This window comes from Chiloscyllium plagiosum, unplaced genomic scaffold (genome assembly GCF_037043375.1).
Source record: "Chiloscyllium plagiosum isolate Xiang-an unplaced genomic scaffold, Cpla_swu_hap1 HiC_scaffold_20, whole genome shotgun sequence".
Classification (NCBI taxonomy): Eukaryota; Metazoa; Chordata; class Chondrichthyes; order Orectolobiformes; family Hemiscylliidae; genus Chiloscyllium; species Chiloscyllium plagiosum.
Window position 1 is genome coordinate 730,915 of NW_028270158.1, and position 13,654 is coordinate 744,568.

General features: G+C 41.7%; 1 protein-coding gene across 4 annotated transcripts in view; it reads right to left on the reverse strand.

The window, feature by feature from the left end:
* The window catches only part of iqck (IQ motif containing K), a 99,451-nt gene extending 85,840 nt beyond the window's left edge, over positions 1 to 13,611 (reverse strand). Inside the window, exon 1 of one of the 4 annotated variants that reach the window (XM_043712177.2) lies at positions 13,554 to 13,611. In XM_043712177.2, coding sequence (XP_043568112.2) covers positions 13,554 to 13,611 — 58 coding nt within the window. Of the gene's footprint in view, positions 1 to 635; positions 769 to 2,665; positions 2,829 to 12,115; positions 13,457 to 13,553 lie in introns of those variants that run through there. The other 3 variants (XM_087997573.1, XM_087997574.1, XM_043712181.2) reach the window with 3 other exon arrangements.
* Between the last annotated feature and the right edge of the window lie 43 nt (positions 13,612 to 13,654).

Genomic DNA, 13,654 nt, shown 5'->3' on the forward strand with positions numbered 1-13,654 from the left:
GTGCATCTGGGAGGCAATATACCATTCAGGAGTCTCGTTTTCAACCACAGAAATGCCTATCTACTCCTTTTAAAATTGAAACCCCATGACTATAGCCCTTCCACTCTTTTTCCTGCCTTCTGTACAGCAGAGCCAGCCACGGTGCCATGAACCTGGCTATTGCTGCCTTCCCCTGGTGAGCCATCTCCCCCAACAGTATCCAAAATGGTGTGCCTGATTTGGAGGGTGATGACCACAGGAAACACCTGCACCACCTTCATGCTCTTGCTCTGCCATTTGGTCACTCATTCCCTTTCAGCAATCCTAATCTGCAGTGTGACCAATTCACTAAACATGCTATCCACGACCTCCTCAGCATCGCTGATGCTCCAAAGTGAGTCCACCCGCAGCTCCAGAGGTGTCATGCGGTCTAACAAGAGCTGCAGCTGGACATACTTCCTGCACATGAAGGAGTCAGGGACATCAGCTGCATCCGGAGCTCCCACATTGAGCAAGAGGAGCATAACATGGGTCTGAGATCTCCTGCCATTTTTAAACTTAAGCCTAACTTAGTCCACCTATAATATCAAATGATAAATGAAAAAAAGAATTTTTTTTTACCAATCACATGATAAAAAAGAAATGAAAATCCTTACCTTATCAACACACCAAAGACTTTTTCTTTGGTTAGAGGAGGAGGGTGGATGGGAGCCACCACAAGTGTAGTGTCTCGGGTTCAGACACTGAATATATCAGTTCGCTCACCTTCCCAGAGCGCATCTCGACCACTCCCACTCAGCTCCTCACTCTCACAGCTGCCATTGTTACTGAAAATAGTCCTCTTTGAGGGAAATTTACCTTCCCAGCAGCCCCCTGGTCCTCACTTTCACTGCTCCCGCTGCTGCTGCGAAAGAAGGCCGCTGCCTTTCGAGATACGTTCTTGTAAAGACAAATCTACCTTCCCACCAGCCTCCCTGGACAAGATTTGACTCAGTGCATGATAATCCACAATTTCTTAAAGTGTTTGAAACAGTAATCAATGCTAGAAAGCGTTAACAATTTCCCCAAAACATTCTGATGCTGTGAAAATATGCAAAGACAGTTTGATTAGATATAAAAGAAGTACAAATAGGTCTGTAATTTAATACATGACTTTTTTCAGACAGACGTTGCAGCATTTCTGGAGACTATTCCAGTGCCTGAGGATTTTTTGCATGTCATTTTCATCAGACCCTCTAGTTTGATTAAAAATGGATAGAATGATTAAAACACTGAAATTGTAAATAACTGCATCATACGAGCATTTTAACTCGAATTGTTGCTAACAATTACCGAACAGGGATGCTGCTGCACACTTTTCAATGTTGCTTGCTTTATTCAAATAGGCTAGGATTAATTACAGCATAGGTCATACTACTTTATATTCTAATTAAACCAGAACCATATAATTCCAATATGACTAGAACATATGTCAATGGCATGATTCATGACAAAGGGAGGCTTGGAATGAAAGGGTCCACTGAGGGATGTGGTGGGGCAGTATTAATTAATCTGAAAACTTAATATCAAAAATTAAGACCTTTCTGAAATGAGAGAAGCATTATTAATTTTATACAGCTTAGGAAGGTTGGGGGGATTGAGTAGTAACGTAAACACTCCCAATATGCAATTAAGCTTGTCTGAGAATTTCTCTGATAGAACCAACTTTAGCATAATCTAACATCTGGCTGGTGGGAATCGCTTTCAAAAACTATTTCCACTGATTGAAAAAAATTAAACTTCTTTCTTATCCAAATCTTCTCCCTGAAGATCTCCTAAAACTATAAGATCTTCTCGCAGACCACTAACAAAAAGCTCACCATAATTTCTCAGATTATCCCTGCTGCCTTCTTAAACAAAGGAACAACACTGACTACTTTCCAGCCCTCAAGACCTCTCCTGTGACTAAAGAGAATATAAAGGTTTTGTACAAGGCCCCAGCAATTTCCTCATCTACCTACCTCAATATCCTGGGATAGATCCTATCAGGTTTTGGGAACTTGCCTACCCTAATAGTATTGAAAATACCCAACACCGCTTCCTTTTTCACATCGACGATCCTAGAATACCTTTTGTAGACTCACTGTCCATCATGTCCTTCCCCGTTGTGAATGCCAACATAAAGTAATCATTAACGACCTCACCCATTTCCTCCAGCTCCACACATAAATTCCCTCCTTTGTCCTTGAGTGGACCTATCCTTTCCCTAGCTACCCTCGAGCTCCTTATATATGATTAAAATACCTTGGGATTTTCCTTAATACTATTTGACAAGGACATTACATGGCCCCTTTTAGCTTTCCCAACTCCTTATTTAAGTTATTTCCTGCTTACTTTATATTCTTCAAGGGATATGATTCTTTAACCTTATGTATGCCTCCTTTTTCTTTTTGACGAAGCTCACAATTTCACTTGTCATCCAAGGTTATTGAATTTTGTCTCCTTATTCTTAATTTCCACAGGAACACGCTGGTCCTGAACTCAATCAATTGCCATTTAAAAGATTCCCATATGACAGATGAGGATTTATCCTCAAACAGCCACCTCGATCTACATTCTCCAAATCTATTGTCGTTCGCTTTGCTCAATTTCATACTTACACCCGAAGACTACTGTTATCCTTAGCCGTAAGTCACTTAAAACTTACTGAATTATGGTCAATGTTCCTGAAATGCTCTCCCACTGAATCTTCGATCGCCTGGCCGGGTTCATTCCTCAATATCAGGTTGACTATGGCCCCTTCCTTCACACTCTAGTTTGTAGGCTATCAGGGCCTGGGTCTTATTGTCTTATAATCCCATCAGTTTCCCGCAACATCATTTCCCTACAAATATTGATTTTCTTCTGTGGAACCTAATTTGTTCAACAAAATTTGATATTTGACAGAAATGTTGAGTTCTTGAGAAACAAGCATCTGCTGAGTTGAACAAATGAGCGTATGTAAATATACTGAAGATTACAGAATAACAGAAGTACCTTTTACTGTGTAGTGTTTTGTCTTTCATAGAGTTTGGTGACTTTACTCTTATAATTCTACTCTTCCTTCACGTGTATATATATATTTATTATATATAAGAAATCATATATTAGGCATTGGCATATATTTACAAAGTGCAAGTTATATAAGTTACTTGTCTAGGTTTCTGCCTTATAGCAAATCTGCATCTGTTGAACAGCATTCTTTACAATTAACCAGTCATGTTATCAGCTTGAAGAAACATTGTACTGACATGTATAATAAATCTTGAGTCTGTCTGCAAAAAAAAACTGCGTTCCCCAATATTTCTGGCATGTTACTTTAGTCCTCCTTTGTGAACACTGACCAAAGTATGAATTTAGTCCTCACAAGCTTGCTCTCATACTTTACTTTCCCTTTTATAATCAATCCCCTTGTCCTCCTTTGCTGAATTCTTAAACTGCTCCCACTCCTCCGATGTTACTTTTTTCAGACCAATCGGTATGCCACTTCCTTGGTTCTAACTATATCTCTAATTTTCTTTGTAAGCCATGGTTTGGCCACCTTTCCTGTTTTAATTTTGTGCCAATAGGAATGAACAAATATTGCAGTTCACCCATGAGCTCTTTGAATGTTTGCTATTGTCATTTCTTTAAGTAACATTCCCGAATCTATTACAGCCAACGCACATCTCATATTTCCTCTGTTTATATTCAGAACTCAGTCGCAGAATCAACTATGTCATTCTTCATTTTGATGAGGAAGTCTATCACATTATGATCGCTCATCCCCAAAGGGGCTTGCACAAGTAGAATGCCAATTTTTCCTTTCTCATTACACAATTCCCAGACTAGGATGACTCTTGTTCTCTGAAATACAACAAAGAACTCCAGATGCTGCAGATCTGAAACAAAAACAGAAATGTCTGGAGAAACTGAGTAGGTCTGGCACTGTCTGTGGAGAGAAAGCAAAATTAATGTTCCAAGTACAATGACCTTTCTTTAGAACTCATTGTGATCCAGTTCTGAAGGAGGGTCACTGGACTTGAAATGTTATTTCTGCTTTTTCTCCACAGATGCTCCCTGGCCTGTTCTCTAGTTAGTTTCTCAATGTATTGATCCAGAAAACCATTCCATATACACTTCAAGATTTCCTCCTCCATGTTGTTGATATTCATTTGATTTTCTCAATTTAGATGCAGAATTAAATCACCCATAATTTCAGAGTTTTAAAAAATCACACCCTGCTGACGAAGCAGCAGTGCTCCGAAAGCTAGTGCTTCCAATTAAACCTGTTGGACTATAACCTGGTCTTGTGTGATTTTTAACTTTGAACACCCCAGTCCAATACTGGCACCTCCAAATCATAATTTCAGATGTTCCTTTATTATTTGTATCTCGAATTTCCTATTTAATGCCATTGCCAACATAATCTCTACAGGTTGGGGGTCTATTTAAAACCCCACTAATGCTTTTTGCCTCTTGGTGTTTCTCAGTGCAACCAATATAGATTTCACATCGTCAGAGCTAATATTCTTTCTGAATGTTGCGTTAATTTTATTCTTTAACAAGCAACATAACTCCATTGGCATTTCCTTTTTGTCTGTCATTCCTAAATAATGAAGAAAACCCAGAATATACTGAAATTACTTTGAGGCATCCTTGACCCTAACACCAAGGAGGCAACATACTGTTCTAGAGTCTTGCTTGTGGCTACAGAGATGTCTGTCTAATCCCCTTACAATTGATGTGGATGTCACTGGCTAGGCCAGCATTTATTGTCATCCCTATTTGCATAGAGGGCAGTTAAGAGTCAACCACCTTGCTCTGGGTCTGAAATTACATATAGGAGGAGAAAGTGAGGGCTGCAGATGCTGGAGATCAGAGCTGAAAATGTATTGCTGGAAAAGCGCAGCAGGTCAGGCAGCATCCAAGGAACAGGAGAATCGACGTTTCGGGCATAAGCCCTTCAGGCTTCCTGAAGAAGGGCTTATGCCCGAAACGTCGATTCTCCTGTTCCTTGGATGCTGCCTGACCTGCTGCGCTTTTCCAGCAACACATTTTCAGCTCTGAAATTACATACAGGCCAGACCAGATAAGGGTGGCAGATTTTCTTCCCTGAAGGACATTCGTGAGCCAGGTGGTATTTTTCCTGACAATTGGCAGTGGTTTCACACAACAAACAAAGAAGAACAAAGAACAGTATGGCACAAGAACAGGCCCTTCGGCCCTCAAAGCCTGCGCCAACACATTTTGTCCTTCCATATTAAAACTGTTTTTTTAGATTAGATTAGATTACTTACAGTGTGGAAACAGGCCCTTCGGCCCAACAAGTCCACACCGACCCGCCAAAGCGCAACCCACCCATACCCCTACATTTACCCCTTACCTAACACTATGGGCAATTTAGCATGGCCAATTCACCTGACCTGCACATCTTTGGACTGTGGGAGGAAACCGGAGCACCCGGAGGAAACCCACGCAGACACAGGGAGAACGTGCAAACTCCACACAGTCAGTCGCCTGAGGCGGGAATTGAACCCGGGTCTCTGGCGCTGTGAGGCAGCAGTGCTAACCACTGTGCCACCGTGCCACCCACTTTTACTTGCAGGATCTATAACCCACTATTCCCTTTCTATACATTTGGTCTTACGTCTAGTGTTCCCTCCCTCAAACCTGAAGTAAAATTCAGTTACGTTATGGTAAATGATACCTGGGAGTACGTTCACTATGAGATCATTAATTAACAATATTTCATTGTACATTACCAGATCTAGAATAGATGCTCTCTGGCTGGCACCAGACTTCTAATCTATAAATCTAGACTAATGCTCCAGGTACATAAGTTGAAATCCCTCAGCAACACGTGGAATTTCAATTCAATTAATAAATCTGGAATATAAAGTTGGTCTCAATAACGGTGTCCATGACAACTATCATCAATTGATGTAAAAACCCATCTGGTTCACTAATGTCCTCCAGGGAAGGAAATCTGCCCACATGTGTCTCCAGACCTCCAATAATGTGGTTGACTCTTAACTGCTCCCTGTAACAGTCAAGCAAGTCACTCAGTTCAAATGCAATTAGGAATGGGCAACAAATGCTAGTCTTACCAGTGAAAGAATAAAGAAAACAATTAGCCACGTTTTCCTACTTTATAAGTGAAGAAGTAGAGGAAACATTTTTTCCATTCTTACGCATGAGGAGAACGGTTATAATGAATTAATCACTCACAATTTGCTTCATAGTAGAGTGCCTCTTACATTTGTTGGCTAAGTCAAGAGAGGAGGGGATGGTGGTGCAGAATTTATGTTAAGGACATTATAAGAATTAGAGTTATGAAACTGCATAACCACCCAAAAACATTATAGATTTTGTTTTACTTAACAGCATCAGTGGAGAAAAGAGGGTAATGTTGTGTCTTATCAATGCAGCCAATTTATGTCAAATATTATACTTAGTGGATACTAGTTGATTGAAAAAGCGCAGCAGGTCAGGCAGCATCCAAGGAGCAGGAGAATCGACGTTTCGGGCATGAGCCTTTCTTCAGAAAGAAGCCCTGAAGAAGGGCTCATGCCCGAAACGTCGATTCTCCTGCTCCTTGGATGCTGCCTGACCTGCTGCGTTTTTCCAGCAACACATTTTCAGCTCTGATCTCCAGCATCTGCAGACCTCACTTTCTCCTAGACACGAGTTGATTGCCAAGTTTGTTTTTTATCTCCATTAAAACTTTCTTCCTTTGAAAATTCTGAGTAGTGGGAAACAGGTCAGAACCCTAGATAGCTGAAATGGTTATGTCAAAAAAAAAGCTATTTCAAATTTGAATTTGAGAAGTCTGACAGAAGAAAAAAAACTGGGAGATTTAAATAAATTGTTTTGATATGCTGGGAGAGAATGAATCAGAGTAGGAGACAGTCTAATGTACCTGCAATTGAACATGATGCAAGTATAAGGAGACAGACATCCCATCGATCATATTTGGACACTCTAATAACAACAATGTTGATTCTTCGTTTTGACATCCTCCAGGGCAATTACTTTTCTCAAAGCTATAATCTATTGTCAACAGCTCACAAGGATTTATGTAAGACAAACCATTCTTTCACTGAGCCAAATTAAATGGCATAATTTCTTCTATTCCACCCTCTCACACCATCAAAAAATTAAAACTATTGATTTGATTTGATTGATTTGATTTATTTACCGTGTATTTATTACAAACACAGTGAAAAATGTTGATTAGTGTCACCACTCTCTGATCAGATTCCCTACAGTGTGGAAACAGGCACTTCGGCCCAACATACCACACCAACCCCCCAAAGAGCATCCCACCCAGACCCATTCCCCTACATTTACCCCTGACTAATTCACCTAACCCTACGGGCAATTTAGCATGGCCAATTCACTTAATCTGCACATCTTTGGACTGTGGGAGGAAACCGGAGCATCCGGAGGAAACCCACACAGACACGGGGAGAATGTGCAGCAGTGCCAACCACTGAGCCACTGTGCCACCCCATCTGGTGCCATCTTAAAACACAGAAAATAAATGAAAAGACAGAAAAATAAAACAGTAAAGTTCATCTTATTGTCTTATCTCAATAAAGTTAGGTGGTCTTTGGAACAGCTCTTGCTTCTAGCTCAGCTACATGCTAGGATCGGGCTCCTCCACCCTAATGCCTCAAGTCCCTGCAGCTAAACCAACTACACTAGTGCAACCACGCTTTGCCACACTGCTTCTGCCGCTGGAACTTCCTACACTGGGACCAAACTTGCCTCCTTTGTTGTCTCCATTGTCAGGTGTCCAGCTAGCCACGGACCTGGAGTTTTAGCTCAGCCTGCAAGTCTAGACCAGGGGATTAAGCCGTTGCTCGCTGGGAGACCTTGTGCTGACATAAAACTGCATCCGCCTCATTTGGGCATTGCTGCCACCACTACCGGGCACCTTCATTTTTGTAATTTACTTGGGCTCACCACTTCGCAGACCTGTGCTTCCATCCTGAGCCGCCATTCCACTCGGGATTCATTCTCGCCAATGCTGCTGCAACCGAGGCAGAAAGGTATAAAACTTTAAAGGAAGAAAAAGCACGTGTAAAAAGAAACAAAAGAAAGGAAAAGAAAAGCAGATGGATGTGGATAAGCACCAGGTTCAGTAGCTCGAAAACTGCCACTGTATCGCCACAATTTTGAAACATCTATTGGTGAGGCACATGATCCATTTTATGTCAGATGGTTGAATGTGGATGTGGTGATCTTGTCCAAGTTTAAGACAAGTGTGCTCATCATACAGTCCCATCTTTCTGTCCTGAAGATGAAGTTTCAGCCAATAGTGTGGAACTGGCAGCAAAGCATGTTGAAAAATCCAGCAGCGCAACCAGCCACATTTATTTAATGAATACGTTTAAATGACCAAAAGTTGAAAACTTACATGACCATGTAATAACTTGGAAGAACTGGATTGATTTGTGTATTTTAATTTCCCATCACTGCAGCACTATACTTGGTAAAGGAAATCTTTAGAATTGCTGCTTTTGTTTCAAGAACAGTATAAATATCAATTATTTTGACAAGAAGTTACAGAGTCATATGGTTGTATGGCACGGAAACAGACCCTTTGAACCAACTCATGCATGCTGACCAGATATCGTTACTTAATCTAGTCTCACCTGTCAGCATTTGGCCCATACCCCTCTAAACCCTTCCTGTTCATGTACCCATCCAGATGCCTTTTAAATGTTGTAATTGTTCCAGCCTCCAACACTTCCTCTGGCAGCTCACTCCATACATGTACCACTTTCTGTGTGAAAACGTTGCCTCTAAGGTCCCTTTTAAATCTTTCCCCTCTCCTCTTAAACGTATTTCCTCTAGTTTTGGACTCTCCTACCCTGGGGAAAATACCTTGGTTATTTACCTGGTCTATGCCCCTCATGATTTTGTAACCTCAACCTCTGACACTATAGGGAAAATAACCCTAGCCTATTCAGCTTCTCCCTATAACTTCTCTCCTATAACTCTCCAACCTTGGTAACATCCTTGTAAATCTCTTCTGAACCCTTCAATTTTTCACATCTTTCCTATAGCAGAGACACCAGAACTGAATGCAGTATTCCAAAAGTGGCCTAACCAATGTCCTATACAGCAGCAATATGACCTCCCAACTCCTATACTCAATGCACTGACCAATAAAAACAAGCATACCAACACCTTCTTCACTACCCTGTCTATCTGCAGCTCCACTTTCAAGGAACTCTGAACCTGCATCACAAGGTCTCTTTGTGTGGCAACACTCCCCCAGACTCTACCACTAAGTGTATTAGCCCTGCCTGATTTGCCTTCCCAAAAGGCAGCATCTCGCATTTACTGAATTAAACTCCATCTGCCACTCCTCGGCCCATTGGCTATCTGATCAAGATCCCATTGTACTCCGAGGAAACCTTCTTCGCTGTCTACTAAACCTCCAATTTTGGTGTCATCTGCCATACTTACTTACCATACTTCCTATATTCACACCCAAATCTTTTACATAATGAAAAAAGCAGTGGACTCAGCACTGATCTTTGTGGCCCACTGATGGTCATAGGCCCCCAATCTGAAAAACAATCCTCTACCACTACCCTCTGTCTCCAATCTTAAAGCCAATTTTGTAACCAGTTGGCTAGCTCTCCCTGGATTCTATGTGATCTAACCTTGCTGACCAGTCTACCATGCAAAAACTTGTTGGATGCCTTACTGGAGTCCATATAGACAACGTTCACTGTCTTCATCAACGTTCACTGTCTTCATCAACGTTCACTTCTTCATCTTAGTGAGACACGATTTCCCATGTTGACTATCCCTAATCAGTCCTTGCCTTTCCAAATACATGTTAATCCTGTCCCTCAGGAATCCCTAAAACAATTTACCCACTACTGACATCAGGCTCACCAGTCTATAGTTCCCTGGCTGTTCTTTATCACTTTTCTTAAATAGTGGCCACATACTAGCCACCCTCTAGCCTTCCAGCACTTCACCATTGATGATACAAATATCTGAGCAAGGGGCCCAGCAATCACTTCCTTAGGTTCCCACAAGGTTCTGGGATACATCTAATCAGGTCCTGGGGATTTATCCATTTTATGTGTTTTAAGACCTTCATCACCTCCTCCTCTATAATATGGACACTTTTCAATATATCACTAATTATTTCTCTAAGCTCCATATCCTTCTGATAAATGCTGAAGCAAAATACTCATTTAGTACCTTACTCATCACCTGCGATTCCACACATAGATGGCCTTGTTGATTTTTATGGGGCCCTATTCTTTCCCTGGTTAATGTTTTGTATTTCATGTATTTATAGAATCTTTTTGGATTCTCCTTAATCCTATTTGTCAAAACTATCTCATATCCCCTTTTTGTACTCCTGATTTCCCTTGAGTATACTCCCACTGCCTTTATACTCTTCTAAGGATCACTCGATCTCTGCTGTCTATTTTTGACATGTGCCCTCTTCTTCTTCTTGACCAAAACCTCAAAGTTCTCTAGTCATCCAGCATTCCCTACACCTATCAGACTTGTTCTTCACACTAACAGAAATATACTACCTCTGGACCCCTGTTATCTTATTTTTTGTAAGCCTCCCACTTTCCAACTGTCCCTTTACCCAATAGGATTAAAGGCAAATGAATCCCCTCAATATTCTACATCCCAGAATACTATAAGAAATGCCCCAAAAAATTGCTGGAAAAGCTCAGCAGATCTGGCAGCATCTGTGGATGGTCATCTTTCAAGATTCTATAGACTCTGGAACAGTTCCAATACATTAGAAGGTAGTTAATGTAACCCCACTATTTTTAACTCACTCATGGGAAGTGAGGGTTGCTGGCTGTCCAGCATCTTTTGATCAGCATTTATCTATTCTCAAGATGCCCTTGACAGGATGATGGTGAGCTACCTTCTTGAACTGCTGCAGTCCATGTACTGTAGGTAGACCTCAGGCAAGCAATTCCAGGATTTTGACCCAGCGACAGTGATACTCAACCATGTTCAACAGGTCACCAGCAGAAGATGCTGGTGGAGGCTGGGTAGGAAAACTCACTGGAAGATTTATTCATTAATCTCAACCACCCACGTGAGATTGTGAGACTTTATTTTTGCGGCATTCCTGTAAGGTCATTGGTCCAGGTTTGGAAAGTCGACTTCCATGGCCACTGCTCCCATTCCTTTCTGAGGGTAGTCCTTAAGGATCTCCTGTCCTCATGTGCATGATCATCAGCCTCTCCTCTTGCTCAGCTGTAGAACCAATGCCTCCAGTGTCATGACCATTAACTTGCATCGTTCTTGTGCTTACTTTTACAAGAGCCTTCCACTGTAGTAACAATTTGGTTTTGCACTTTCCCTTTGAGAGGTGGTCTGCTGTTCAGAAGAAGTAGATTATCTTCAGTTTGTGTTCAGCAAACAAATGTCGCTGATGCCTCCTATTATAGGCAATGCTTGCTAGTAGCAGTGAGAGATAGGGGATGAGGCTCTTCTTTCATATTCTTTTCCTGAAAACGTGTCAATGACATGGCCACTCTTTACCAAACTTGATCTGACAGGAATGGGCAAGTAACAACTCTCTGTCTAAGAGTCAGTACGCTCAAATTTCATGCCCACAAGGTGTATTTTACATTCTGTCCCATCCCACCCACCACTGGATGTATTTTCATTGGACTTTTAAAAATACAACGTATTATAAACTAGTTAGCCTGACATCAGTTGGACAAAATGCTACACACCATTATAAAAGATTTAATTGCAGAGCATTTGGAAAACAGTGACATGATTGGTCAAAATCAACATGAATTTACAAAATCAAAACCATTCTTGATAAATCTACTGCAATATTTTGAGGATACAGCTGGTAGAGTTGATAGGTGAGCCAGTGATTTACTTGGATTTTCAGAAGGCTTTTGATAAAGTCCCACGTAACAGTCAAGTTAAAGTACATGGGATTGGAGCAGTGTGCTTACATGATAGAGAACTGTCTAGTTGACAGGAAAGAAAGAATAGCAATAAATGACTCCATAAGACCATAAGCATAGGAGCGGAAGTAAGGCCATTCGGCCCATCGAGTCCACTCCGCCATTCAATCATGGCTGATGGGCATTTCAACTCCACTTACCCGCATTCTCCCTGTAGCCCTTAATTCCTTGTGTCATCAAGAATTTACCAATTTCTGCCTTGAAGACATTTAGCGTCCCAGCCTCCACTGCACTCTGCGGCAATGAATTCCACAGGCCCACCACTCTCTGGCTGAAGAAATGTCTCCGCATTTCTGTTCTGAATTTACCCTCTCTAATTCTAAGGCTGTGTCCACGGGTCCTAGTCTCCTCGCCTAACGGAAACAATTTCCTAGCGTCCACCCTCTCCAAGCCATGTATTATCTTGTAAGTTTCTATTAGATCTCCCCTTAATCTTCTAAACTCCAATGAATACAATCCCAGGATCCTCAGCCGTTCCTCATATGTTAGACCTACCCTTTCAGGGATCATTTTCTGAGAGCCAGTGACTAGTGGTGCATCACAAGGAACAGTGCTAGGATCCCACCATTCACAATATAGACTAATGATCTAGACAGTGAACTAAATGTAATATCTCGAGGTTTGCAGATGACACAAAGCTGGATGGGAGGGTGAACAATGAAGAGGATGCAAAGATGCTTCAGAGCGATTTGGACAAGCTGGATGAGTGAGAAAATGGCTGATGCAGTAATATGTGGATAAATGTTCACTTTGGTAGCAAAAACAGAATGCAGATTTTTATCTGAATGGTAATTGATTGGGAAAGGGAAAGGGATTGGGATTGAGACCAGGGTGCCCTTGAACACCATTTGCTGAAAGTAAGCATGCAGATGGAGCTGCTCTTGAAGAAGGCAAATAGTATGTTGGCCTTCAGAGCAAGAATGCTTGAGTACAGGAGTAGAGATGGCTTGCTACAATTGTATAGGGCCTTTATTACACCATGCCTTAAGTGTTATGTGCAGTTTTGGTCTCCTTTTACAGAGGCAGGATGTTCTGTGGAGGGAATGCAACAAAGGTTTATCATATTGACTACTGGGATGGCTGGTCTGATGTATGAAGAAATACTGGATTGGTTAGGACAATATTCACTGGAGTTTAGAAGAATGAGGGGGGGATCTTATTGAAATCTATAAAATTTTAACAGGACTAGACAGGGTAAATGCAGGAAGGATGTTCCGGATGCCTTGGGAGTCCAGAATTGTGAGCAAAATTTAATGGTACTGGCTAAGACTAAGAAGAGGAGAAACTTCTCATCCAGAGAGTTCTGAGCCTGTGGAATTTTCTGCCTCAGAAAGACCAAAACATTTGGTACCCATTATTGACCATCACTGACCACCAGTGTCCAAAGCTGACCACTGCTGACCGCCAGTGACCACCACTGATTATCACTGACTATTACTGACCCTCACTGACCATTACAGACCCTCACTAACCCTCACTGACAATTAGAGACCCTCTGACAATTACTGACCCTTACTAACCATTACAGACCCTCACTGACTCTCACTCTCACTCTCACTGACCATCACTGACCATTACCTGCACAGATCTCCTCCCAAAGGTTTCCCTGCACTCGCTGGCCGATGAGCTTGGCCATTGTTACTAGGAGACAGGCAGGAAGTGAGGGGTGAAGGGTGAAA